Genomic DNA, 21,329 nt, shown 5'->3' with positions numbered 1-21,329 from the left:
GAAAGACAGTCAGACTCCCACATGCGCCTGACCGGGATCCACCCGGCACGCCCACCAGGGGGCGATGCTCTGCCCCTCCGGGGCGTTGCTCCGCCGCGACCAGAGCCACTCCAGCACCTAGGGTAGAGGCCAAGGAGCCATCCCCAGCGCCCAGGCCATCTCTGCTCCAATGGAGCCTTGGCTGCGGGAGGGGAAGAGAGAGACAGAGAGGAAGGAGAGGAAGGGGTGGAGAAGCAAATGGGTGCCTCTCCTATGTGCCCCGGCCGGGAATCGAACCTGGGTCCCCCGCACACCAGGCCGATGCTCCACCGCTGAGCCAACCGGCCAGGGCCTAATTCTTTACTTTTGTTGAATTAACACACTGTTTAAATAGTTTTCTACACTCTCTTCACATTTGTTTATAAAACCTTATAACTGTTCTTGAGTTGTTCATTTATGTTCACTTTGTCTTAAGACAACATTCCTTGAGGCTGGGGATTAGGACTTGCAATTTGTTTTATATTTTACATAGACTTCGGCTCAGTGCTAACTTTTTAAATGTATCATAACAATATGATCCCCAGATGCAAATGGTAGCCCTTTTTAGAGGGTACATACTATATTCCGTAATTGGCTCCTGTGTCGTTGAAGTGTTTGTTTCCTTATCAAAATTCCTTTTTAAGACTGAGTTAAAGTTTTTGCCTCAAAAAGAGCCATCCTATTTCTTTTCGCTAAAAAGCAAGCGAGAGGAAGAGAGAAAGAGAAGGAGAGGGGGAGAGAGAGAGGGAGAAAGGAGAGAAAAGGAGAGAGAGGGAGAGAGACAGGAAAGGAGATAAGAAGAATCAACTTGAAGTTGTGGCATTTAGTTGTTTAATGAACATGCATTGACAGGCATGGGGGGGCCTCCAGCTGAGCCAGTGACCCCTTGTTCAAGCTGGCAACCTCAGGGTTTTGAACCTGGGTCCTCAGCGTTACAGGTTGAGGTTCTATCCAGTGCACCACCACCTGGTCAGGAAGAGCCATCTCATTTCTTACAGTCAGTTAGATCTTAAGAAAAATCACTCAGTCTGAGAGGGTCTTAGTTTCCTCATCTGTACGTTAAATAATGTATAATCTGCTCTAAATTGTCACATCTTTATCAGTCCTAGTAAATGATCCTGAACTTCCTTGATGTAATCATGTACTGATACTCATTATTGGAGTAAAACGAATTATTGCAGAGACTATAATCAACCAGGTAAGCCTGTTACACCTGATAGAACTGTTCATATAAAAAACAATAGTTATGAAAGCCTTTTAAGTGTTAGTCCATCTTTATATGCCATACAGGAATGCATAATTACCAGTTTCTACTTTCAAACAAATTACCTTCTAATATGAAAAGTAAGGCCTGAATACACTGAATACAGAAAAAGTTAAACATCTTAGGTAATCCATGTAAGAAATACCACTTTGTCAGCACAAAATAAGCTGCCATTTGAGGAATAAAAAATTGTTATCAATGCACAGGAAAAATTAACCACAATGGGCAGGAGTTGTCTGTTAAGTTTTGAGGAGGAAAAATGTCTGAATTAAGCCTGAAAGGAAGGTTTAGATTTGGATTAAAACTGGTTGCAAAGGTGTGAGACAGGGAGGTGACATAAGCCAAAGGACAGAGGTTAGAGGAGACAGCCCAACAGGTTCTCAGAGCAGAAGGAAGTAAGACTGTGGAGGACCCTGCATAACAAATCAGGTTATGAGCAGGCGGTGGCAGAGTAGAGAGAGCATTGGCCTGCGACACAGAGGACCCAGCTTTGAAACCCCGAGGTCACCGGCTTGAGTGCGGGGTCGCTGGCCTGAAGCCCAGGCTCGCAGGCTTGAGCAAGGGGTCACTTGCTCTGTTGTAGCCCCCCATCCCCCATCAAGGCACATATGAGAAAGCAATCAATGAACAACTAAGGTGCTGCAATGAAGAACTGATGCTTCTTATGTCTCTCCCTTCCTCTCTATCCCTATCTGACCCTCTCTATCTCTCTTGCAAAAAAACCCAAAAAGGAATCTTTTTTGAAGTTAGTGGTTTTCAATCTTTATCCACTACACTCATGACAAGTGATAGGTTACTACTTGTGATTCATTCCAGTGACTATATCCAGATTTTTGGGGTGTCATCAATATTTTATGAAGAAGTCTTACGATACTGTCTCATCATAACTATTAATGGAACAACCAGAAAGACTTTATTATGGACCCGGGCATAGATAGGTTATGTGCAATATTTGGCATATTACATATCCAGTAAGTCCTCACTTTAATGGTATTGATAGTTTCTGTGACTACCCAAAATGATAAGTAATGAAACTAATTTTAGCATAGGCTAACTGATATAAACAAGAGTTAAGCCCTGGCCGGTTGGCTCAGCGGTAGAGCGTCGGCCTAGCGTGCGGAGGACCCGGGTTCGATTCCCGGCCAGGGCACATAGGAGAAGCGCCCATTTGCTTCTCCACCCCTCCGCCGTGCCTTCCTCTCTGTCTCTCTCTTCCCCTCCCGCAGCCAGGGCTCCACTGGAGCAAAGATGGCCCAGGCGCTGGGGATGGCTCTGTGGCCTCTGCCCCAGGCGCTAGAGTGGCTCTGGTCGCAACATGGTGACACCCAGGAGGGTCGCAACATGGCGACGCCCAGGATGGGCAGAGCATCGCCCCCTGGTGGACAGAGCAGCGCCCCTGGTGGGCGTGCCGGGTGGATCCCGGTCGGGTGCATGCGGGAGTCTGTCTGACTGTCTCTCCCTGTTTCTAGCTTCAGAAAAATGCAAAAAAAAAAAAAGAGTTAAGTTCCCACCATATCTTGCCTGACTAGTGGTGGTGCAGTGGATAGAGTGTCAACCTGGGATGCTGAGGTCCCAGGTTTGAAACCTCAAGGTTGCTGGCTTGAGTGCAGGCTCATCAACATGATCCCAAGGTCGCTGGCTTGAGCAAGGGGTCACTGGGTCAGCGTGAAGTCCCCCCTTCAAGGCACATAGGAAAAGCATTAGTTGTTCATTGATTGAACAACTAAAGTGACTTAACTATGAGGTGATGCTTCTCATCTCTCTCCCTTCCTTTCTCCTTTTTTCTCTCTCTCAAAAATTAAAAGTTCCTACAATATCTCAACATAACAAAATGATGCTGAATGAAATACTACTTGAGGACTTGTTGTAATTCCCTTTTTCTTCTATGCGCTGATTTTTATTAAAGAAAAGCAAGTTATATCAGCTATAGTATAAACCTAAGTACGTTTATTGAGTTGCTTATGAAACGCTTAGCCAATCCAGGTGCTGCTTTTGAGAACCACTACTTAAGGCAGAGGAGATGGTAAGCTTGAAATAAGATGCTCAAGGTATTATTTTAGGAAGATTCACTTGAAAGGATCGATTGATAGAAGGGAGTAAAGTTTGAGGAACCAATGAAAAGGTTCCTTTAGTCATCCAGGTCATGATGGGAAAGTGACAAGGAATCATTAGCTAGAGACAGTAAAAAGGAAATGACAGATGTAAGCCATATGAAAATAAAAATTGCTTGGACTTGGTCAGTGGACTGCATATAGTGTTATATTTTATAAAGTTAAAGGTAATCCTAAGAATGTAGGCTATAAATCTAGTAGGAGAAAAAATAATAGCAGGAATCAAAAGTATAGATAAATTATACTGGGGAATAAATTTAGCTTTCAAACTGAGAAAAAAACATCTTTGCCTGGCCTGTGGTGGCACAACGGATAGTGTCAACCTGGAATGCTGAGGTTTCCGATGGAAAACCCTGGGCTTGCCCGACAAGGCACATACAACATGCAAGCAATGAACACCTAAAGTGACTCAACTATGAGTCAATACTTCTTACTGACCCCCCTCCTCTGAAAAATCAATAAATAAAATCTTTAAAAAAATTTTGATTTCAATAATAATTGAGTGTGAAGTTCCAAGATGTCATTTGGGAAGGGTCAAACTGCTACTGTAAAACTGAATTTGGGGAAGGATTAGGGCAAAAGAAAGATCGGAACACAAGCACAGAAACATCTTAATATTAGCTGAAAATCTTTAAGGAAGACGTATATAAAGAGAAGAGTCGGAAGACAAGATGGCGATGGAGTAGGTGGACGTACCAACTTCTACCTCCCAGAACCAAAGTGGATTACAACTTGATTTTAAGAACCATCATCTGGAAAAACCAACTTTGGACTAAACTAAGAGGACTCTTCAACCAAGGAACACTGAAGAAGCCACACTGAGACTGGTAGGAAAAGTGGAAACGTGGAGAAGGCTGCCCAGCTCCCGGGAGCGAATGGCAGCCGGGAGAGACTCACATGGCGGGAAGTGAGTTTAGCAGAGAGGGGAGGGTCCTGAGTCCCAGGAACAAAGCCCCAACCTGCAGCCCCAGAGCCTACAAGAGGCATATGGACAGTATTTAGCTGGAAACAAGACAGGATACTGTTTGTGAGAAAGAGACTGATTTCTCAGATCCAGGATTCTTCTTCCTTTTTTTTTTTTTACAGAGACAGAGAGAAGGATAGACAGGTACAGACAGACAGGAATGGAGAGATAAGAAGCATTAATCATTAGTTTTTCGTTGCGCATTGCGACACCTTAGTTGTTCATTGATTGCTTTCTCATATGTGTCTTGACCATGGGCCTTCAGCAGACTGAGTAACCCCTTGCTCAAGCCAGTGAACTTGGGTCTAAGCAGGTGAGCTTTTTGCTCAAGCCAGATGAGCCCAGCTCAAGCTGGCAACCTCGGGGTTTAAAACCTGGGTCCTCTGCATCCCAATCCGAGGCTCTATCCTCTGCGCCACCACCTGGTCAAGCAGACCCAGGATTCTTCTTAAAGGGACCGCGCAGAAAACCTCTCTCACAACCACTCACCTGGGGCTCCAGGGGACGGAGAGAGAGGAGAGGACTGGAGTAGCAGGGAGAGAGAGTCATCTAGGAGGCACAGGGAGAAACATTTTGAGAGACAGCCACCCTAACCCCTGGGATGAGTCACTCCCCAAATCTGAAGTGAATATTTCCCCTGGAAACAGCAATACCAGCAAAAGGAAGCAGGACACCAGCCAAAGAAGCTCTCCCCTGGCACTCAGAGCAGAGTTGCTTAGAAGGAAGGAGCTTTCTGGACTAGAGTCGTGAGTCTTAGGGTCTGAGCTGCAGTGCCCGCACCCACACGGCTGAGGGCTTGCCTGAGGGCGGGCGGCAGCGGGACGCAGAAGCGCGGTTCTGTCCGCAAGGGCAGAAGCCGGCTGGCCACCACTGAGGTCCAGGTGTGAGCTCAGTCTTGCCCAGATGGGGAGGAGGGGACGTGCAAAAGTGGTCAAGCCCAGCTGTGGACCACCTGCAATCCAGCCTGCGGGGGAAGGGCAGGAGCCCCAGAAGGGGTGGAGACAGGAGCACAGCCTTGCCCCGCCTGTGGAACCGAGGCTTATGGCCTGACTTGGGAGCCGGCTCCTCCCACAGGGGTGGAGCCAAAAGCCCAGAACAGGTGGAGTCCCGCTACTGAGCGTGGGCACACAGTCCCACCGGCCTGTGGAGCCAAGGCTTGCAGCTGTCCCATGAGCAGGCTCCTCCTGCAGGGGCGGGGTGAAAGCCCGGAATCAGGTGGAGACCCACAGCTGAGCAAAAGTGCTCACCCCTGCCCTCAGGGCTGAGCATAACCTCACCCATGGGGGTGGGGCGAAGGCCAAGGCCACCAAGGCTTGTACACCCGAGCACGTGATCACAGCCACTACCGTGAAGGAGGCAGAAACCACAGAAACAGCCCCAGTGGGCAGGCACCAGCAACGCCCATACCCCAATGCCACAGGCAGCAACAGCAGAGGGGGTGGCGAGCCTGCAGACAGACCACACCTAGGGAACACAGAGGCCACACCCAGTGGACTCCAGTGGCCAAAACCTCCTTTTACACAGACAAAATGGGAAGGCAGAGAACTGCAACACAAATAAATCAAGAGAAATCCCCAGAAAAGGACCTGAATGAGTCAGATATAACCAAATTACAGATGCAGAGTTTAAAATAATGATTGTTAGGATGCTCAAAGATATTAGAGCAACAATAGATGGTCATTACGAACACCTAAATAAAGGCATAGCAAATATAAAAAAGGACATTGAAATAATAAAAAAGAATCAGTCAGAAATGACAAATACAATATCAGAAATGAAGAACACAATGGAAGGAATTAAAAGCAGAATGGATAAAGCTGAGAACTGAATCAGTGAGTTAGAGGACAAGATAAATGAAGGCATGGAAGCAGAGCAGAAAAAAGAAGAGACTCAAAAAGTCTGAGGAAACTCTAAGAGAGCTCTGTGACAACATGAAGAGAAATAACATCTGCATCATAGGGGTTCCTGAAGACGAAAAAGAACAAGGGATAGAGACTTTGTTCAAACAGAACAGAGCTGAAAACTTCCCTCAATTAAGGCAGGAAAACGTCACACAATTCAAGAAGCACAGAGAATTCCATTAAAGAGAAACCCAAAGAAATCTACACCAAGACACATCATAATTAAAATACCAAAGCTAAGTGATAAAGAGAAAATATTAAAAGCTGCTAGAGAAAAAAAGACTATCACCTACAAAGGAGCCCCCATAAGGATGACATCCGACTTCTCAACAGAAACATTTGAGGCCAGAAGGGAATGGCAAGAAATATTCAAAACCAAGACTACTTTATCCAGCAAGTAGTCTTTATCCAGCAAGATAGATAACTACTTTATCTATCCTTTAAAATTGAAGGAGAAATAAAAAGCTTTCCAGATAAAACAAACAAACAAACAAACAACTCAAGGAATTCATTACAACCAAACCAATGCTGCAAGAAATGCTAAGGGGCCTGTTGTAAACAGATCAAAGGAGAAAAAGAATATAGCAAAAGAGGAATACAGTTTTAAAGAATAAAATGGCAATAAACAACTATATATCAATAATAACCTTAAATGTAAATGGATTAAATGATCCGATCAAAAGACATAGGGTAGCTGCGTGGATAAGAAAACAAACAGGACCCATACATATGCTGTCTACAAGAGACACATCTTAAAACAAAAGATGCACATAGACGGAAGATAAAATGATGGAAAAAATATTTCATGCAAATGGAAATTAAAAAAAAAGCTGGGGTAGCAATACTTATATCAGACAAAATGGACTTTAAAACAAAGGCTATAGTAAGAGATAAAGAAGGTCATTACATAATGATAAAAGGAGCAATCCAACAGGAAGATATAACCGTTATAAATATCTACGCACCTAATATAGGAGCACCTAAATATATAAAGCAGATTTTAATGGATTTAAAGGGTGAGATCAACAGCAATACTATAATAGTAGGGGATTTCAATACCCAAATAACATCACTAGATAGATCCTCAAGAAAGAAAATTAACAAAGAAACAGCAGACTTAAAGGACTCACTAGATCAACTGGACTTAAAGATAATAAGAACAGAATAAAAAGACAAACTACACAATGGGAGAATATATTTGACAATACATCTGATAAGGGGTTAATAACAAAAATTTATAAAGAACTTGTAAAACTCAACACCTGAGAGACAAACAATCCAATCAAAAAATGGGTAAAAGAAATGAATAGACACTACTCCAAAGAGGACATACAGATGGCCAATAGACACATGAAAAAATTCTCAACATCACTAATCATTAGAGAAATGCAAATTAAAACCACAATGAGATATCATCTCACACCAGTCAGAATGGCGCTCATCAACAAAACAACACAGAATAAGTGCTGGTGAGGATGTGGAGAAAAGGGAACCCTCCTGCACTGCTGGTGGGAATGCAGACTGGTGCAGCCACTGTGGAAAACAGTATGGAGATTCCTCAAAAAATTAAAAATCGAACTGCCTTTTGACCCAGCTATACCACTTTTAGGGTTATACCCCAAGAACACCATAGCATTGTTTGAAAAGAAATGCACCCCCATGTTTATGGTAGCATTGTGCACAATAGCAAAGATCTGGAAACAGCCCAAGTGTCCGTCAGTGGATGAGTGGATTAAAAAGCTTTGGTACATATACACTATGGAATACTACTCAGCCATAAGAAATGATGACATCGGATCATTTACAACAACATGGATGGACCTTGATAACATTATACTGAGTGAAATAAGTAAATCAGAAAAAACTAAGAACTATATGATTCCATACATAGGTGGGACATAAAAATGACTCAGACATGGACAAGAGTGTGGGGGTTACGGGATGGGGGGGAGAGGGAGGGGTTTGGAGGAGTGAAAGGGCACAAAGAAAACCATTTAGAAGGGGACGGAAAACAATTGGACTTTGGGTGATGGGAATGCAGCATAATCAAATGTTCTAGAGATGTTTTCTCTGAACATATGTACCCTGATTTATCAATGTCACCCCATTAAAATTAAAAAAAAAAAAGAGAGAAGGGTCAAGGGCCTATGACTAAATCTTAAGTTTAAGTCTCTAATCTTCATTGACAATTATTGATTAGATACTGGAAGCAACAAATTTTCTAATCAACGAGACAGCTTTTAAATTGTAATTCTGTACACAGAATGCTATGCACATTTCTATGAAAAGATCTCTAAAATTGATTGTGAAAAAAAAAAGGATGCAGTTCCAATATGCTTCTTTCAGGTACAAAGGAAAAGGATGTGTGTATGTATGAGAACATACTTATTTTTTTTCTTGGATATGCACAAAGAAAGTTTGGAGGATTATATGAAATTAATAATAGTGGCTACCTGGGCAAATACAGGAGTAAGATGATTTTTCACTAACAGCTTTTTATATATTTTCTTATTTTTAAGTCATGGGAATGTTACTACAGTACTTCGTTCAAAATAAAATTTAAAACTCCTAACAAAATCTATTTTAACACATCTTCACATCAAAAGTAATATAATTGAATAGAGTAAAATAGCGAACCTGCATCACTGTCACTGCACCGTAAGTCACAGCTGTCCAATAGATAGAGCCAACCATTATTCCCGCTGCAGCAAATGGACAGGCTTTTGAGATCAGTCTATCAGCAAGATCCAATACGTACACAACTGGACCTATGGTACAAAGAAGACAAGTAAAGTTTCAACACAAAACAGGTTTTAAAGAGGACTCATTCCATTCAGTATTTTCCATAGATCTAAAATATTTTAATGAGGTTGGCTGTTCTGATACTTTAGAAATAAGTTATAAATGTGAGGGAAACCTTGATTTGAATAGGGTTAGAATTTCTCAGACATTTCATGAATAGCTAAGTTTTATTTATTTTTTCTTTTTCTTTCTTTTTTTTTGTATTTTTCTGAAGCTGGAAACGGGGAGAGACAGTCAGACTCCCGCATGCGCCCGACTGGGATCCACCCGGCACGCCCACCAGGGGGTCACTCTGCCCACCAGGGGGCGATGCTCTGCCCCCTCCGGGGCGTCGCTCTGCTGCGACCAGAGCCACTCTAGCGCCTGGGGCAGAGGCCAAGGAGCCATCCCCAGCGCCTGGGCCATCTTTGCTCCAATAGAGCCTTGGCTGCGGGAGGGGAAGAGAGAGACAGAGAGGAAGGAGGGGGTGGGGGTGGAGAAGCCAATGGGCGCTTCTCCTATGTGTCCTGGCCGGAAATCGAACCCGGGTCCCCCGCACGCCAGGCCGACGCTCTACCACTGAGCCAACCGGCCAGGGCCTTATTTCTTAAATTAAAAAAAAAAACACCTCTTTAAATTTTTTTTTTATTAGTAAACCTAAGATTAATGTCTCCAAGATTAAAGTTGCTTTTTATAAAAGTCTCATTTTCTTAATCACCTTGGCTACTACAAAATGAAATGGCTGTTCCAGCTTGTCCTTCCCAATCAGTTGCTGGCCACAATTAGACTCTAGTACTCGGAAAGAATATCACTTTTTTTACTTCACTGATTACTATCTTGATAGTGTGTGAAAGTAACCAAGGCATTTTCTTGCAGTTATACAAAATCAATCTATCTTACTTTGATATTCAATATGCTATAATTAGTTGAGTATTATTCTCTAACAAGCTTTTTTTAATAATCATAATACCAGTTTTTATGGCATTCCAACAACCGTGTGTGTGTGCCAATTATGCTTCTATTATTATGTACTTAACTGTGAAATTTGGCTACTACCTCCCTCTGGAATTTATTTGGAATAGCTACATTTGGAGGTATTCTAATTAACTGCCACTTAGCCCAATAATATAATTGAGCTCCAGAATCTTCCAGAATAGTGGAAGGGTCTTAGGCCTAAATTAGACCAAGGCCTAAAGAAATAAATATCTAAGTTTAATCTAAGAATTATGAAACTCTGATTCAGTAATCATAATATATATATTTGTTGAATATCCTCTACATAAAACCCATTTCTTGAAACATTTTCTTAGAAAGGTACAAGTATTATTACCTACCTTCTGGGGGCTTACAATTTACAGGAGGATGTTACACATAAAAACAATTTATTTTCATTGTACAAAGAAATTAACATAGCAATATGATGATGAAATAACCATAAAAGAACAAGCACTCATCTACAGAACCTCTGATCAATACTTCCCCCTGAACACGGGAGTCTGTAATATCATTAGTCACTGAATAAGGAAACCTCACTGAGAAGTAGAAAGAACATTTGGAGAGACATCAAAGAACCTATGATTTAAATTTAGCAAATTTACTTACTATCATCGAATTCTAACTTACATACCATTTAAAACTATGACAAGGTACCTTTTGGGACTAAATAGATAAAACTATTAATAGTTCAGTTCATACAGACTCTACATCCTCTAATAATAGTTACCATTTCTTTAGTGTCTGCATGATACTAGGGCTGTGCCACAGGCGTTACATGCATTATTATTTAATCTTATAATGTAGGGTTTAACTTTAAAACATGCAAATTTGCTAGGTTAAGTTTATAACTCAAAAGGCACAATAAAAGTCATGTCAGTGAGTCATCAAAGATCCCTCAAATGCTGGTACTAAAAGTTAAAGACAACACTTCAATTTTCATATTCTATACTGATAATTCTATAACCAGAAAACTGGAGCCACAGAACTCCACAGCACATGTACTCATCTACCAATTCCCATCCCCTCTCCAACTCAAAGCTCCAGCAATTCTCCTACTCTCCCACATCATTCCCCCCAACTCTGCTGGATGATCACAAACATGACCCTATGGTCATGGGCATGAGCCCAAGATCCCTGGCTTGAGCAAGGCGTCACTGGCTCAGCTGTAGCCCCCCCTGCCCCCGTCAAGGCACATTTGAGAAAGCAATCAATGAACAACTAAGGAGCTGCAACGAAGGATTGATGCTTCTCATCTCTCTCCCTTCCTATCTGTCCCTATTTGTTCCTTTTTCTGTCGTTATTTCACACTAAGTTTGCCGCTGACTCCTGAACTAGAATGAAAGCTTCAAAAAGAAAATCTCTACATCTTCCTCTTTCATTATTCTGTACAGAACCCAAGTTACAAGACTATTTCCAGCCCAGACAGGATCAAGATTTATGTGGAAAGAGGTATTTTACATGATTCCAATACACCCTCTTTCCCACCCCTTTTCACAACAGGGTACTTGGAACTATCTACTGATGGAGTACAGCAATTTAATTGCTAAAAAAGTTAATCGACCATTTGGATGAAAACATAATTCTTAAAAAATAATCTACCACTATTACTTTTATCTATCATGAACATGGACAATCTACATATGTTTGAATTATCTTTTCCTTTAAAGATCTCAGAAGGCTCTTACAAAATTAGCTCAATTTTCTTCCTGGATCATTGCATGTGAATTCTTTTTGTACAAGCAACAACAAAATCCTCACTCTTCATTTTGGACATTTTCTACTCACCTTTGGGTCACATGCAAAAGATATCCTGGGTTAAATGAAGATGCTGCCTGCATTTTATGGTCCCCAATTCCAGTTTTCTGACAAAATTCTGTCTAGGTTTTTGTCTTATTTTGTCTAAACCTCTCAAGGCTCTTCCAGACAGACTAGTTCAAGATTAGTTTAGTAATTAAAAGGAAAAAGTTAAATGACTAGTGATAAGTATACCATTAGAATAATAAGCTGGCCCTGGCTGGTTGGCTCTGTGGATAGAGCATTGGCCCAGTGTATGGATGTCCCAGGTTCGATTCCTGGTCAGGGTACACAAGAGAAGCGACCATCTGCTTCTCTCCCTTCCCTCTCCCCCTCCTCCCTTCCTGCAGCCAGTAGCTCGACTGGTTTGAGTGTCGGCTCTGGGTGCTGAGGATAACTCAGTTGATTTGAGCAGGATCCCTGTCAGGGTGCAGGTGGGAGTCTATTTCCCTGCCTCTCAAAATATATATATATATAATAAAGAGAATAAGCTGCCACCCAGAGAGGGTATTTCTTAAAATTAAAGCTTATCTAGGTGGGCTATTTGGTGAATAAGAACAATCACTGAAGTCCTCTGAATGACAGTTCCCAAATCATACCTCTCCTATTAGGAAGCTTATCATGCGCTATTATGCTATGACTTGGGGTCACAGAAGGAAAATAGTAACAGCCACTAGATTCTTTGTATTATCAAATTAAAGCACAAAGAGTTATGGGAAGTGAGTAAAAGGCAGGACTCTAGCTCTTGAAACCTCAATTCCAATGGGGAGGAAGAAGTATGAATAAATGCACCTTACAAATTAAATATGTAAAGGGCATAAAAGTTTTAATATTTTAAAACAGGATTATCAAATTTTGAATGCTTCAGTAGGCTTTACCATTTATGTTTTCAACAGTATTGTATTTATACTATAGATGGCAATTAAAAGGAAATCTGTGAATTCTTTTGTACACTAAAAAAGCTTTTGTAAATAAAATTACTACACCCAAACATTTTGGGTAAATCAAATTTTCGCAGTTCAGATTTGAATGACATATAGTGAGCTGAGAACTACTGGGGAAACGCAAGTCACTATCTACTGAAAAAGAAGAAATGAGTTTTATCTGGCAGACACTATGCACATAGATTCGCTACAGCTGCGATTTAAATTCAAGTCTATATGTATGAATGGTGTTAAAGGCCTATCTTGGAGGATAAGAAATTAATGAATGAAAGACAGGCATACTTAGCATTCAACACCTGCAGTCACTGCTTACAGTAATGCCCAGAATTCCTAGGATCTTTCTCAGGGGTAGAAAGGTATCCTCAAAACCACCCTGACCAATGCTTGAAAAATAACTTCTATGTTATGAGTGCTATAGTTTCTAATATAGAACATAATTTAATGAGCATCTTTAGGTACTTCATAAGATAACCTAAGAGGATTACAGTTCCCATGAACTCCAAGGTTTCTATTAAGTGGACAACGGTTTATGAAAAAGACTTAACAAATCAAATAGACTGCTGGCAGAAGCTACTCAAGTTTCCAGGTGTTTTGGGTTTGTTTATTCCTTTGCATTGAACTATTTTTCCCTAGACCCAATTCAAATGCCAACTTGTTCAGTCAAAATATCAATCCCACTTTCAAATTCAGAACCATCCAGAAATGCAAGTTTTGGAGGCCACCAAGAATCTACACTATAGTTTTAAACTTCTATTCTTGCTCCAAGTCTTCTTTCTGTTACACTCTGTTTCTGAAATGTCCTGTCTCTATTTTGATTAAGTCTGTATGAATACCCAACTATCCAATGAAAATTAACCTAACCTGATAGAGGTTGACTTAAATGTTCTACCCCACGCTGTTTATGTCCCAAGAGGCTTCCTTTACAATACTGTCCCACAAAATGCACTTACCCCTTTGCTTGTGCATAATGTTAGTACTTTATGTTCTTGTTCAATGTTTGTTCAGTTGTCTCAATATCCTTAATGTCTGTCCATGTCAGCATCATCTTAGAGTGAAAACTCCCAGAGGGCAGGGGCCATGTCTGTTTAACTCGTTTTGTACAGTGCCTAGGATAGAACCATGTACAGATAGGTGCTTAAAAAATGCTTTTTGATGACGACTGGCATCACTCTCAGGGATTCTAGGCCACAGCTATCTCAGCACATGGTACTTGGCAGTACATCAGGGCACTTTGGCCTGCTGCATTGGACACCAGAGTATAATGGCATAGAAACTAACTGTACAACTCTGGCAAGTAGTTAACTGAATCCATTGTTAAAAATAGTTTTTAAAAAAGTATTAATTACATGGTCTCAAGTCAACAAATGTGAATTTTATTGAGGACATTAAATAATATCACAACAACCAACTCAATTAGAGTTAAAAGGATGTAGGAATCCTGATGGGATAGTAAAAGTTTTAATTCTTTCTCCAGCATTCAACACTGTTTTAAACAGTAAACTTTGGAGGCGAGGTCTAAGAGCTGCAGACAAGCTAATACTATATACAACATTCATCTTTGATTGCCCTAGTTATAGGTTGAGAGTTTATCATTATTATATAAGAACATAACATCCTGTAAGCTCAGGCTGTAAGTTACATTGTTTAATAAGACATCAGTCATTAGACTGTAAACAGAGAAGAAAGGATATGTTCTTGGGCAATTTTTAGATAACTAAACTAATAATTGACAAAAAAAACTCAGAAAACAAAAACCCATACAACCTTGAATAAAAGCTTCAGAGTCAAAGCAAATGAGTATCATTGCTCCATGTGTATATAAACATAGTATCATTGTGAATAGTAGCTAAAGATCATCATAGTAGTTTTAATTAATTTTTTTATGACTACATAGTTTGTGCCAAGGGAAAACAAATTTATCCTTAAAATAGTCCACAGAATATTTGTGGGTTACAAGGTCAACTAACGAGTACTTATTAAGCACCTATTGTACATATAACATTTTATTGTGTATCAAAAAAAGGGAAGTAAAATTTAACTAACACACTAGCCTCTGCCTCCAAGGAGCCTACAATATAGTTAGGGACAAACAATAAATACACATTCAACATTTGAAAAATTTTAAGGGAAAATTAACAAATGTATGACAATATGGTATACAAACTATACAGATACGTGTTAATGAAATTTTAAGTAAACAGAGTTTTAAATTTTCTGTATGTATTTACTAATTAACAGAAGTGATTTTTTTTTTTTTTAAGTGAGAGTAGGGGAGATAGAGAGACAGACTCCCACATGTGCCCTGACCAGGATCCACCTGGCAACCCTTGTCTGGGGCCAATGCTCTGCCCATCTGGGGCCATGCTTGCAAACGAGCTATTTTTAGTGCCTGAGCCAGAGGCTCCAAGGAGCCATCCTCAGCGTGTGGGCCAATGTGCTTGAATCAATTGAGATATGGCTGCAGAGGGAACAAGAGAAAGAGGGAGAGGAGGGGGGGGGGGGAGAGAGAAGTAGATGGTCACCTCTCCTGTGTGCCCTGACTGGGAATTGAACCTGGGACTTCCACATGCTGGATCCATGGCTCTATCCACTGAGCACCCAGCCAGGGCCAACAGAAGTTAATTTTAACTTAGACTTGTAGTTAATAATCTGAAAAGTGGGAATGTTAATAGATCCTTTAGCCAAAAGACTTTATTAAAAAAGTTAATATGTCTTTAAAAGCTGATATACCAGATCTGTGAAGAACATGACAATAGGTAGGAAATTCCTGATGAGACATGCTAAAATGAAAAACTATTTAGGGAAAACTTATAACAGATTATTTCAAGTCAGAATAAACTAGAATAGAATTAATAAGATTTTGCATCTAAAGTGAGTACAAAGAAAAAGTAGTATCAAGTAGATAAGCTTAACATAAGAGTTAAGTTAGAAAAGGATCAAGAAACATTAAAACTGCCTGACCAGGTGGTGGTACAGTGGATAGAGCGTCAGACTGGGATGTGGAGGACCCAGGTTCGAAACCCCGAGGTTGCCAGCTTGAGCCCAAGGTTGCTGGCTTGAGCAAGGGGTCACTCGGTCTGCTGAAGACCCACGGTCAAGGCACATATGAGAAAGCAATCAGTGGACAATTAAGGAACTGCAATGAAGAATTAATATTTCTCATCTCTCTCCCTTCCTGTCTGTCTCTGCCATACACACACACACACACACACACACACACACACACACACACACACACAATTAAACTTATTCGAGTAAAGACAATGTTTTGTCTGCGTTGTGTACAAAACCATACCTAAGGTATTCTTTGAATTTCAAATTAAAAAGCTGAAAAAGTCCAAGGTATAATGAAAGAAACATCACCATCAATTACCATTAATACATAAAAAGATGTCAATATTAATTATGAACATAGTACATATATACCAAAAATTATTACACATTTTCTTTAAACATACCCATAGTTTTCAAATTTCCATGAAAATTACTTTTATCAATTAAAAGAACCTTTTTTTGTTTTTGCTAGAGAGAGAAGGGAAGGGAGAGAGATGAGAAGCATTAACTCGTAGTGTGTCACTTTAGTTGTTCATTGATTGCTTCTCACATGTGCCTTAATGGGGGGCTCAGGCCAAGCCAGTGACCCCTTGCTCAAGCCAGCGACCATGGGATAATGTTGATGATCCCACACTCAAGCCTGCAACCCTGTAGCTCAAGCCAGAAACCTCAAGGTTTTAAATCTGGGACTTAGGTCAACACTCTGTCCACTGAGTCACCATTGGTCAGGCAAAAAAAACTACCATTATTTCCCCATATATAAGATGCACCACTTCCCAAAAAATGTGGGGTCTAAAAACTGGGTGCGTCCTATACAGTGGTTGTAGATGTTTTTACTTGCATTTCCCGCCTTTTTTTTGTGGCAGAGACAGAGTCAGAGAGAGGGACAGATAGGGACAGACAGGAAGAGAGTGAGATAAGAAGCATTAATTCTTCGTTGCAGCGCCTTAGTTGTTCAATGATTGCTTTCTCATATGTGCCTTGACTGGGGGGCTACAGACCAAGTGACCCCTTGCTTGAACCAACAACCTTGGGCTCAAGCTGGTGAGCTTAGCTCAAACCAGATGAGCCCGCGCTCAAGCTGGTGACCTCGGGGTCTCGAACCTGGGTCCTCTGCATCCCAGTCCGACGCTCTATCCACTTCGCCACCGCCTGGTCAGGCACATTTTCCTTTTTTGCGCTTGTTTTTCCGCTCATTGTTGAAGATCAGACACAGATGAGGACAAGCTAATGGATGGGAGTTTTGACAGTGATGAGGAGTTGTATGAATTTTATGATGAAAAAGACTTGAGTTCAATAACTTTATGTAATACATTTCCCCCCCAAATTTCAGGCCCCAAAATTAAGAAGCATCTTATACATGGGGAAATATGGCATTTTCTAGAGAATAAAAAAGGATTATTATAAAATTCAGGTAAGAATAACCCTGAGGAAAGTCAGCCTGACATTACTGTTTCATTTGCATTTTCCCTTTTTATGAGAAGCTTGTATCAGGCTCCTTAGAAAGCAACATAACAGGTGGGTAAGGATTAGGTAGGTCAGAGTTTTAATCTGGACAAACTGCTATCTCCAGACATCAATTTCTCCATCTATTCAATGGAGATATTACTTCAGTTTTTGCAAAAATTAACATAAAGCACATGAAGCTCTTTAGTAAATGTGCTGCTGAAACATGTACATCACATGAAGCTTTTAATCCAGCAGTCGTGTTAAGCAGTAACGTCAACTCTTCTCTCAAAAATGATAAACCAAGTTAAAGCATAACAGAACTCTGGATAGGAGGCATAATCTAAGATATGTTTGAGGAAAATTTTATGGTATAAAGCTCTGGTAAAGCAAAACTTTCAGGAAACTCTCATGTAAGAAATAAAGATAGATCCTTTTTGCTTATAAATCTGGGACAAGGAGGAGGAAGAGAATTCTGGAGGCAGGAAATCTGGGAATAAAGAGAGAGAGAAGACACCAGACATAGAATTTAGATCTATAATTAGTAACTACTTTAAAAAATATCCTGCAATTATGTTTTGGACCTATAATTCAGCTATCCGTATCTATATATAATGTGTACCCAGAAAGTCTGACACTATTGAAGATATTTAAAATTAATCTATTTTTAAACCTTAGTCAACAAGACTAGAAGTGATCCAGCAATAAATACAAGAATCCTTATTTTGAGGGAAGTATTCCAGTCATCTGGCCTCATAAGAGGGTATACAATGAGGGCCACAGAAGACCTAATGAGTTGTCTAACTACAAACTTTGATAACAGAAGGGTATTCAAAGACTGAATGAAGCATTCTGAATTAGGATCTTGGTTTTTAAATTTACTTTGATTATCCATAGAAATTTAGATATAAAGCAAAGTAAAAATAAATACTTCTGATGGCTCAGTATAAACTTAAGAAAGTACTTCAACTTTTTTTTTTTTTTTCCTGAAGCTGGAAACGGGGAGAGACAGTCAGACAGACTCCCGCATGCACCCGACCAGGATCCACCCGGCACGCCCACCAGGAGGCTACGCTCTGCCCACCAGGGGGCGTCGCTCTGTTGCGATCAGAGCCACTCTAGCGCCTGAGGCAGAGGCCACAGAGCCATCCCCAGCACCAGGGCCATCTTTGCTCCAATGGAGCCTTGGCTGCGGGAGGGGAAGAGAGAGACAGAGAGGAAGGAGAGGGGGAGGGGTGGAGAAGCAGATGGGTGCTTCTCCTGTGTGCCCTGGCCAGGAATCGAACCTGGGACTTCTGCACGCCAGGCTGACGCTCTACCACTGAGCCAACCGGCCAGGGCAGTACTTCAACTTTTAAAGCTATACAGTACTTATTTTTAAGTAGTGAAATAAGCCAACAATATATTTTATGAAAGCAGAAAGAGTAACAGATTGAATTCCTCTAAGTAACAGATGGTCATGTGGTTAGAGGAAAACAAGTAGACTATTCCTGGAGAGTAATTGATAGCTTAGAAAATATTAAAAGTGTAAAGTCCCATAAAATTTCATAAAGACATGAAAAAGTGTTGTTTTTATTTGGAAAAATATATTTAATACTTACTTTATAGTATTCTTTTCCAATCTACAATATTCTTACTTGCTTTACAACAGGTTAGCCACCTTACAAAGGACTGTAAATTAAACCATGAGATATCTTCTCTTACCTAACAAATTGGCTAAAATTTTAGTTTGACAACACATTCTATTAGTAAAGTTGCAACTAACAGGTACACTCATCCATTGCAGGTAGAGAGACAAAAGGAATGTATCTATGAAGGCGAATTTGGCTATCTAGCAAAAGAATACGTGCAATTTGCCCTTTGACTTAGAAATCTCTTCTCAGTTCATCTTTAAACAAATATTCAAAACTAATAAATGTAGAAAGAATCACAATGTATTTCTTCGATACTACTTAATAAAATAACATAACTAGAGGCATAATGAAAATTATCAATTTCTGCTAAACCTAGTAGGAAGATGACAGGGAACTTTACTGGATGCTCCAGGCTCAGAATATCTGTATCCACTGGTAATATTTTTTGGTAGATTTTACTTATTCATTTTTAGAGGGAGAGGAGCAGGAAGCATCAACTCCCCTATGTGCCTTGACCAGGCAAGCCCAGGGTTTTGAACCAGTGACCTCAGTGTTCCAGGTGGATGTTGTATCCACTGCACCACCACAGGTCAGGCTCATTTATTTTTTGATATCTACCCAGAATTGAAATTGCTGGATCATATAATTTTTTTTAAGTGTTCTTTTCCATAGTAGCAGTACCAACTTATATACCTGCAAACAATGCACAAGAGTTCCCTTTTCTCTACAGCTTCACCAATACCTGCTCTCTCTTGGCTTTTGGTAACAGCCATTCTAACAGGTGTGAGGTGGTATTTCATTGTGTTTGTTTGAAAAGATTTTACAGAAAGAGGAGGGAAAGGGGGAACGAAATGTAGTTGCTTCACTCTTGCTGTTCATTGGTTGCTTGTTGTATGTGTCTTGACTGGGCAAGCCCAGGTTTCGAACCAGCGACCTCAGTGTTTCAGGTCGGCACTCCATCCACTGTGCCACCTCAGGCCAGGCTGCCCTTGTCTTATTGATGTTTGTGAAAAAGGTTTTGACTTTTCACTGTTTAGCATACTGTTAGCTATGTGTTTTGTCATATATGGTCATTATTTTGATATGTTCCTTTTATACCCAACTTGTTTTTTCTGCATCTTTTAAGATGATCATATAATTTTCATCTTTTATTCTATTAATGTGGTATATCATCACACTGAATAATTTGCAGGTGTTAAATAAACCATCCTTATATCCTAGGGGTAAACACTTGACCATGATGTATGATCCTTTCAATGTGCTGTTGAATTCAACCTGCTAGTAGTTTTTTGAGGATTTTCCATCTGTATTCATCAGGGATATTGGCATGCTGTTTTCTCGTAGTGTCTTTATTTACCTTTTGGTATCAGGGTAATGCTGGACTTAGAAGTTCGGCCGTATTCTCTCCTCTTCAATTTTTGAAGAGTTTGAAAACTGGCATTTATTATTCCTTAAAAGTTTGGTAGAATTAATCTGGTCCAGGGCTCTTCATTTTTGGAAGGTTTATGACTTCCTTACCTGCTACCGGTCTGTTCACATTTTCTATTTCTTCATGATTTAGTCTTGGTAGGTTGTATGTTTCTGGAAATTTATCTTTTACCTCTAGGTTATTTAATTTGTTGGTACATTATTCATAAAGATCTTATGATCCTTTGTATTTCTAAGGTATCAGTTGTAATGTCTCCTCTTTGAATGACAGATATACATTATATGTCTTATGTTGTGATGCAATAAGTTCACAGAACCATCTACGAAATATTCTTGCAAACACACACAAAAAAATCCCATTCATAATCTCATCAATGAGACCTAACCAATAGTTTATAAAATATGCTCAGGCTAGAGTAACATATTACCTAAGTATTCTTGCAATGTGAGTAATAATAAAATCCAGAAACTGGTATATTCTATAATGACAAGTGATCTTTCTCTTCAATAAAAAATTTACAGGCATGAAAGTGAAAATACTGGGGTATTTTTAGAAGTCATATTAGGTCTTGAGTCCATACAAAGCAGACCGAGACTCTCAAAAGTTATATAAACCTGTGTCAAAAGGGTAAGCCAGGGAAAAAATCCACATGACAACAAAGTGAGGCAACCCAGAAAACTGTCTTATTGTCAAGAAGAAAATGGCAAAGAGGATAGTATCCCCTAAGAATTTGTAACCATAGTCAACTAGCATGTGGATTTCAGGTTATAAATCTGTCTGTACTATAGAAGAAATCTCAAACCCAGAGATTAAAGCACTAGCATCCTTACAAATCCTTTTTTGGAGTTCCTTTACCTTCAGAATATCCACAGCCTACAAATGAGCACAATTCCCACACTCAAGGAAAATAAAACACGATGAGCAAGAGGCAGAAGAAAAACAACAGATTTAGGCTACTAAAGACTTTAGATAATGAGTACCAATCTGATCATA

The 21,329-nt window shown here is 40.2% G+C and overlaps 1 protein-coding gene across 1 annotated transcript in view; it reads right to left on the bottom strand.

Annotated features, from left to right (window-relative positions):
* Positions 1 to 21,329, bottom strand: part of MARCHF5 (membrane associated ring-CH-type finger 5) — a 69,051-nt gene that overhangs the window by 8,702 nt on the left and 39,020 nt on the right. The window contains exon 3 of the mRNA XM_066239892.1: positions 8,896 to 9,026. Within this exon, the coding sequence (XP_066095989.1) occupies positions 8,896 to 9,026 (131 nt within the window). The remainder of the gene's footprint in view (positions 1 to 8,895; positions 9,027 to 21,329) is intronic.

Source organism: Saccopteryx bilineata, chromosome 7 (genome assembly GCF_036850765.1).
Source record: "Saccopteryx bilineata isolate mSacBil1 chromosome 7, mSacBil1_pri_phased_curated, whole genome shotgun sequence".
Lineage (NCBI taxonomy): Eukaryota > Metazoa > Chordata > Mammalia > Chiroptera > Emballonuridae > Saccopteryx > Saccopteryx bilineata.
The sequence above is the reverse complement of the archived record's forward strand: the minus strand, read 5'-3'. Positions and strand labels throughout refer to the sequence as shown.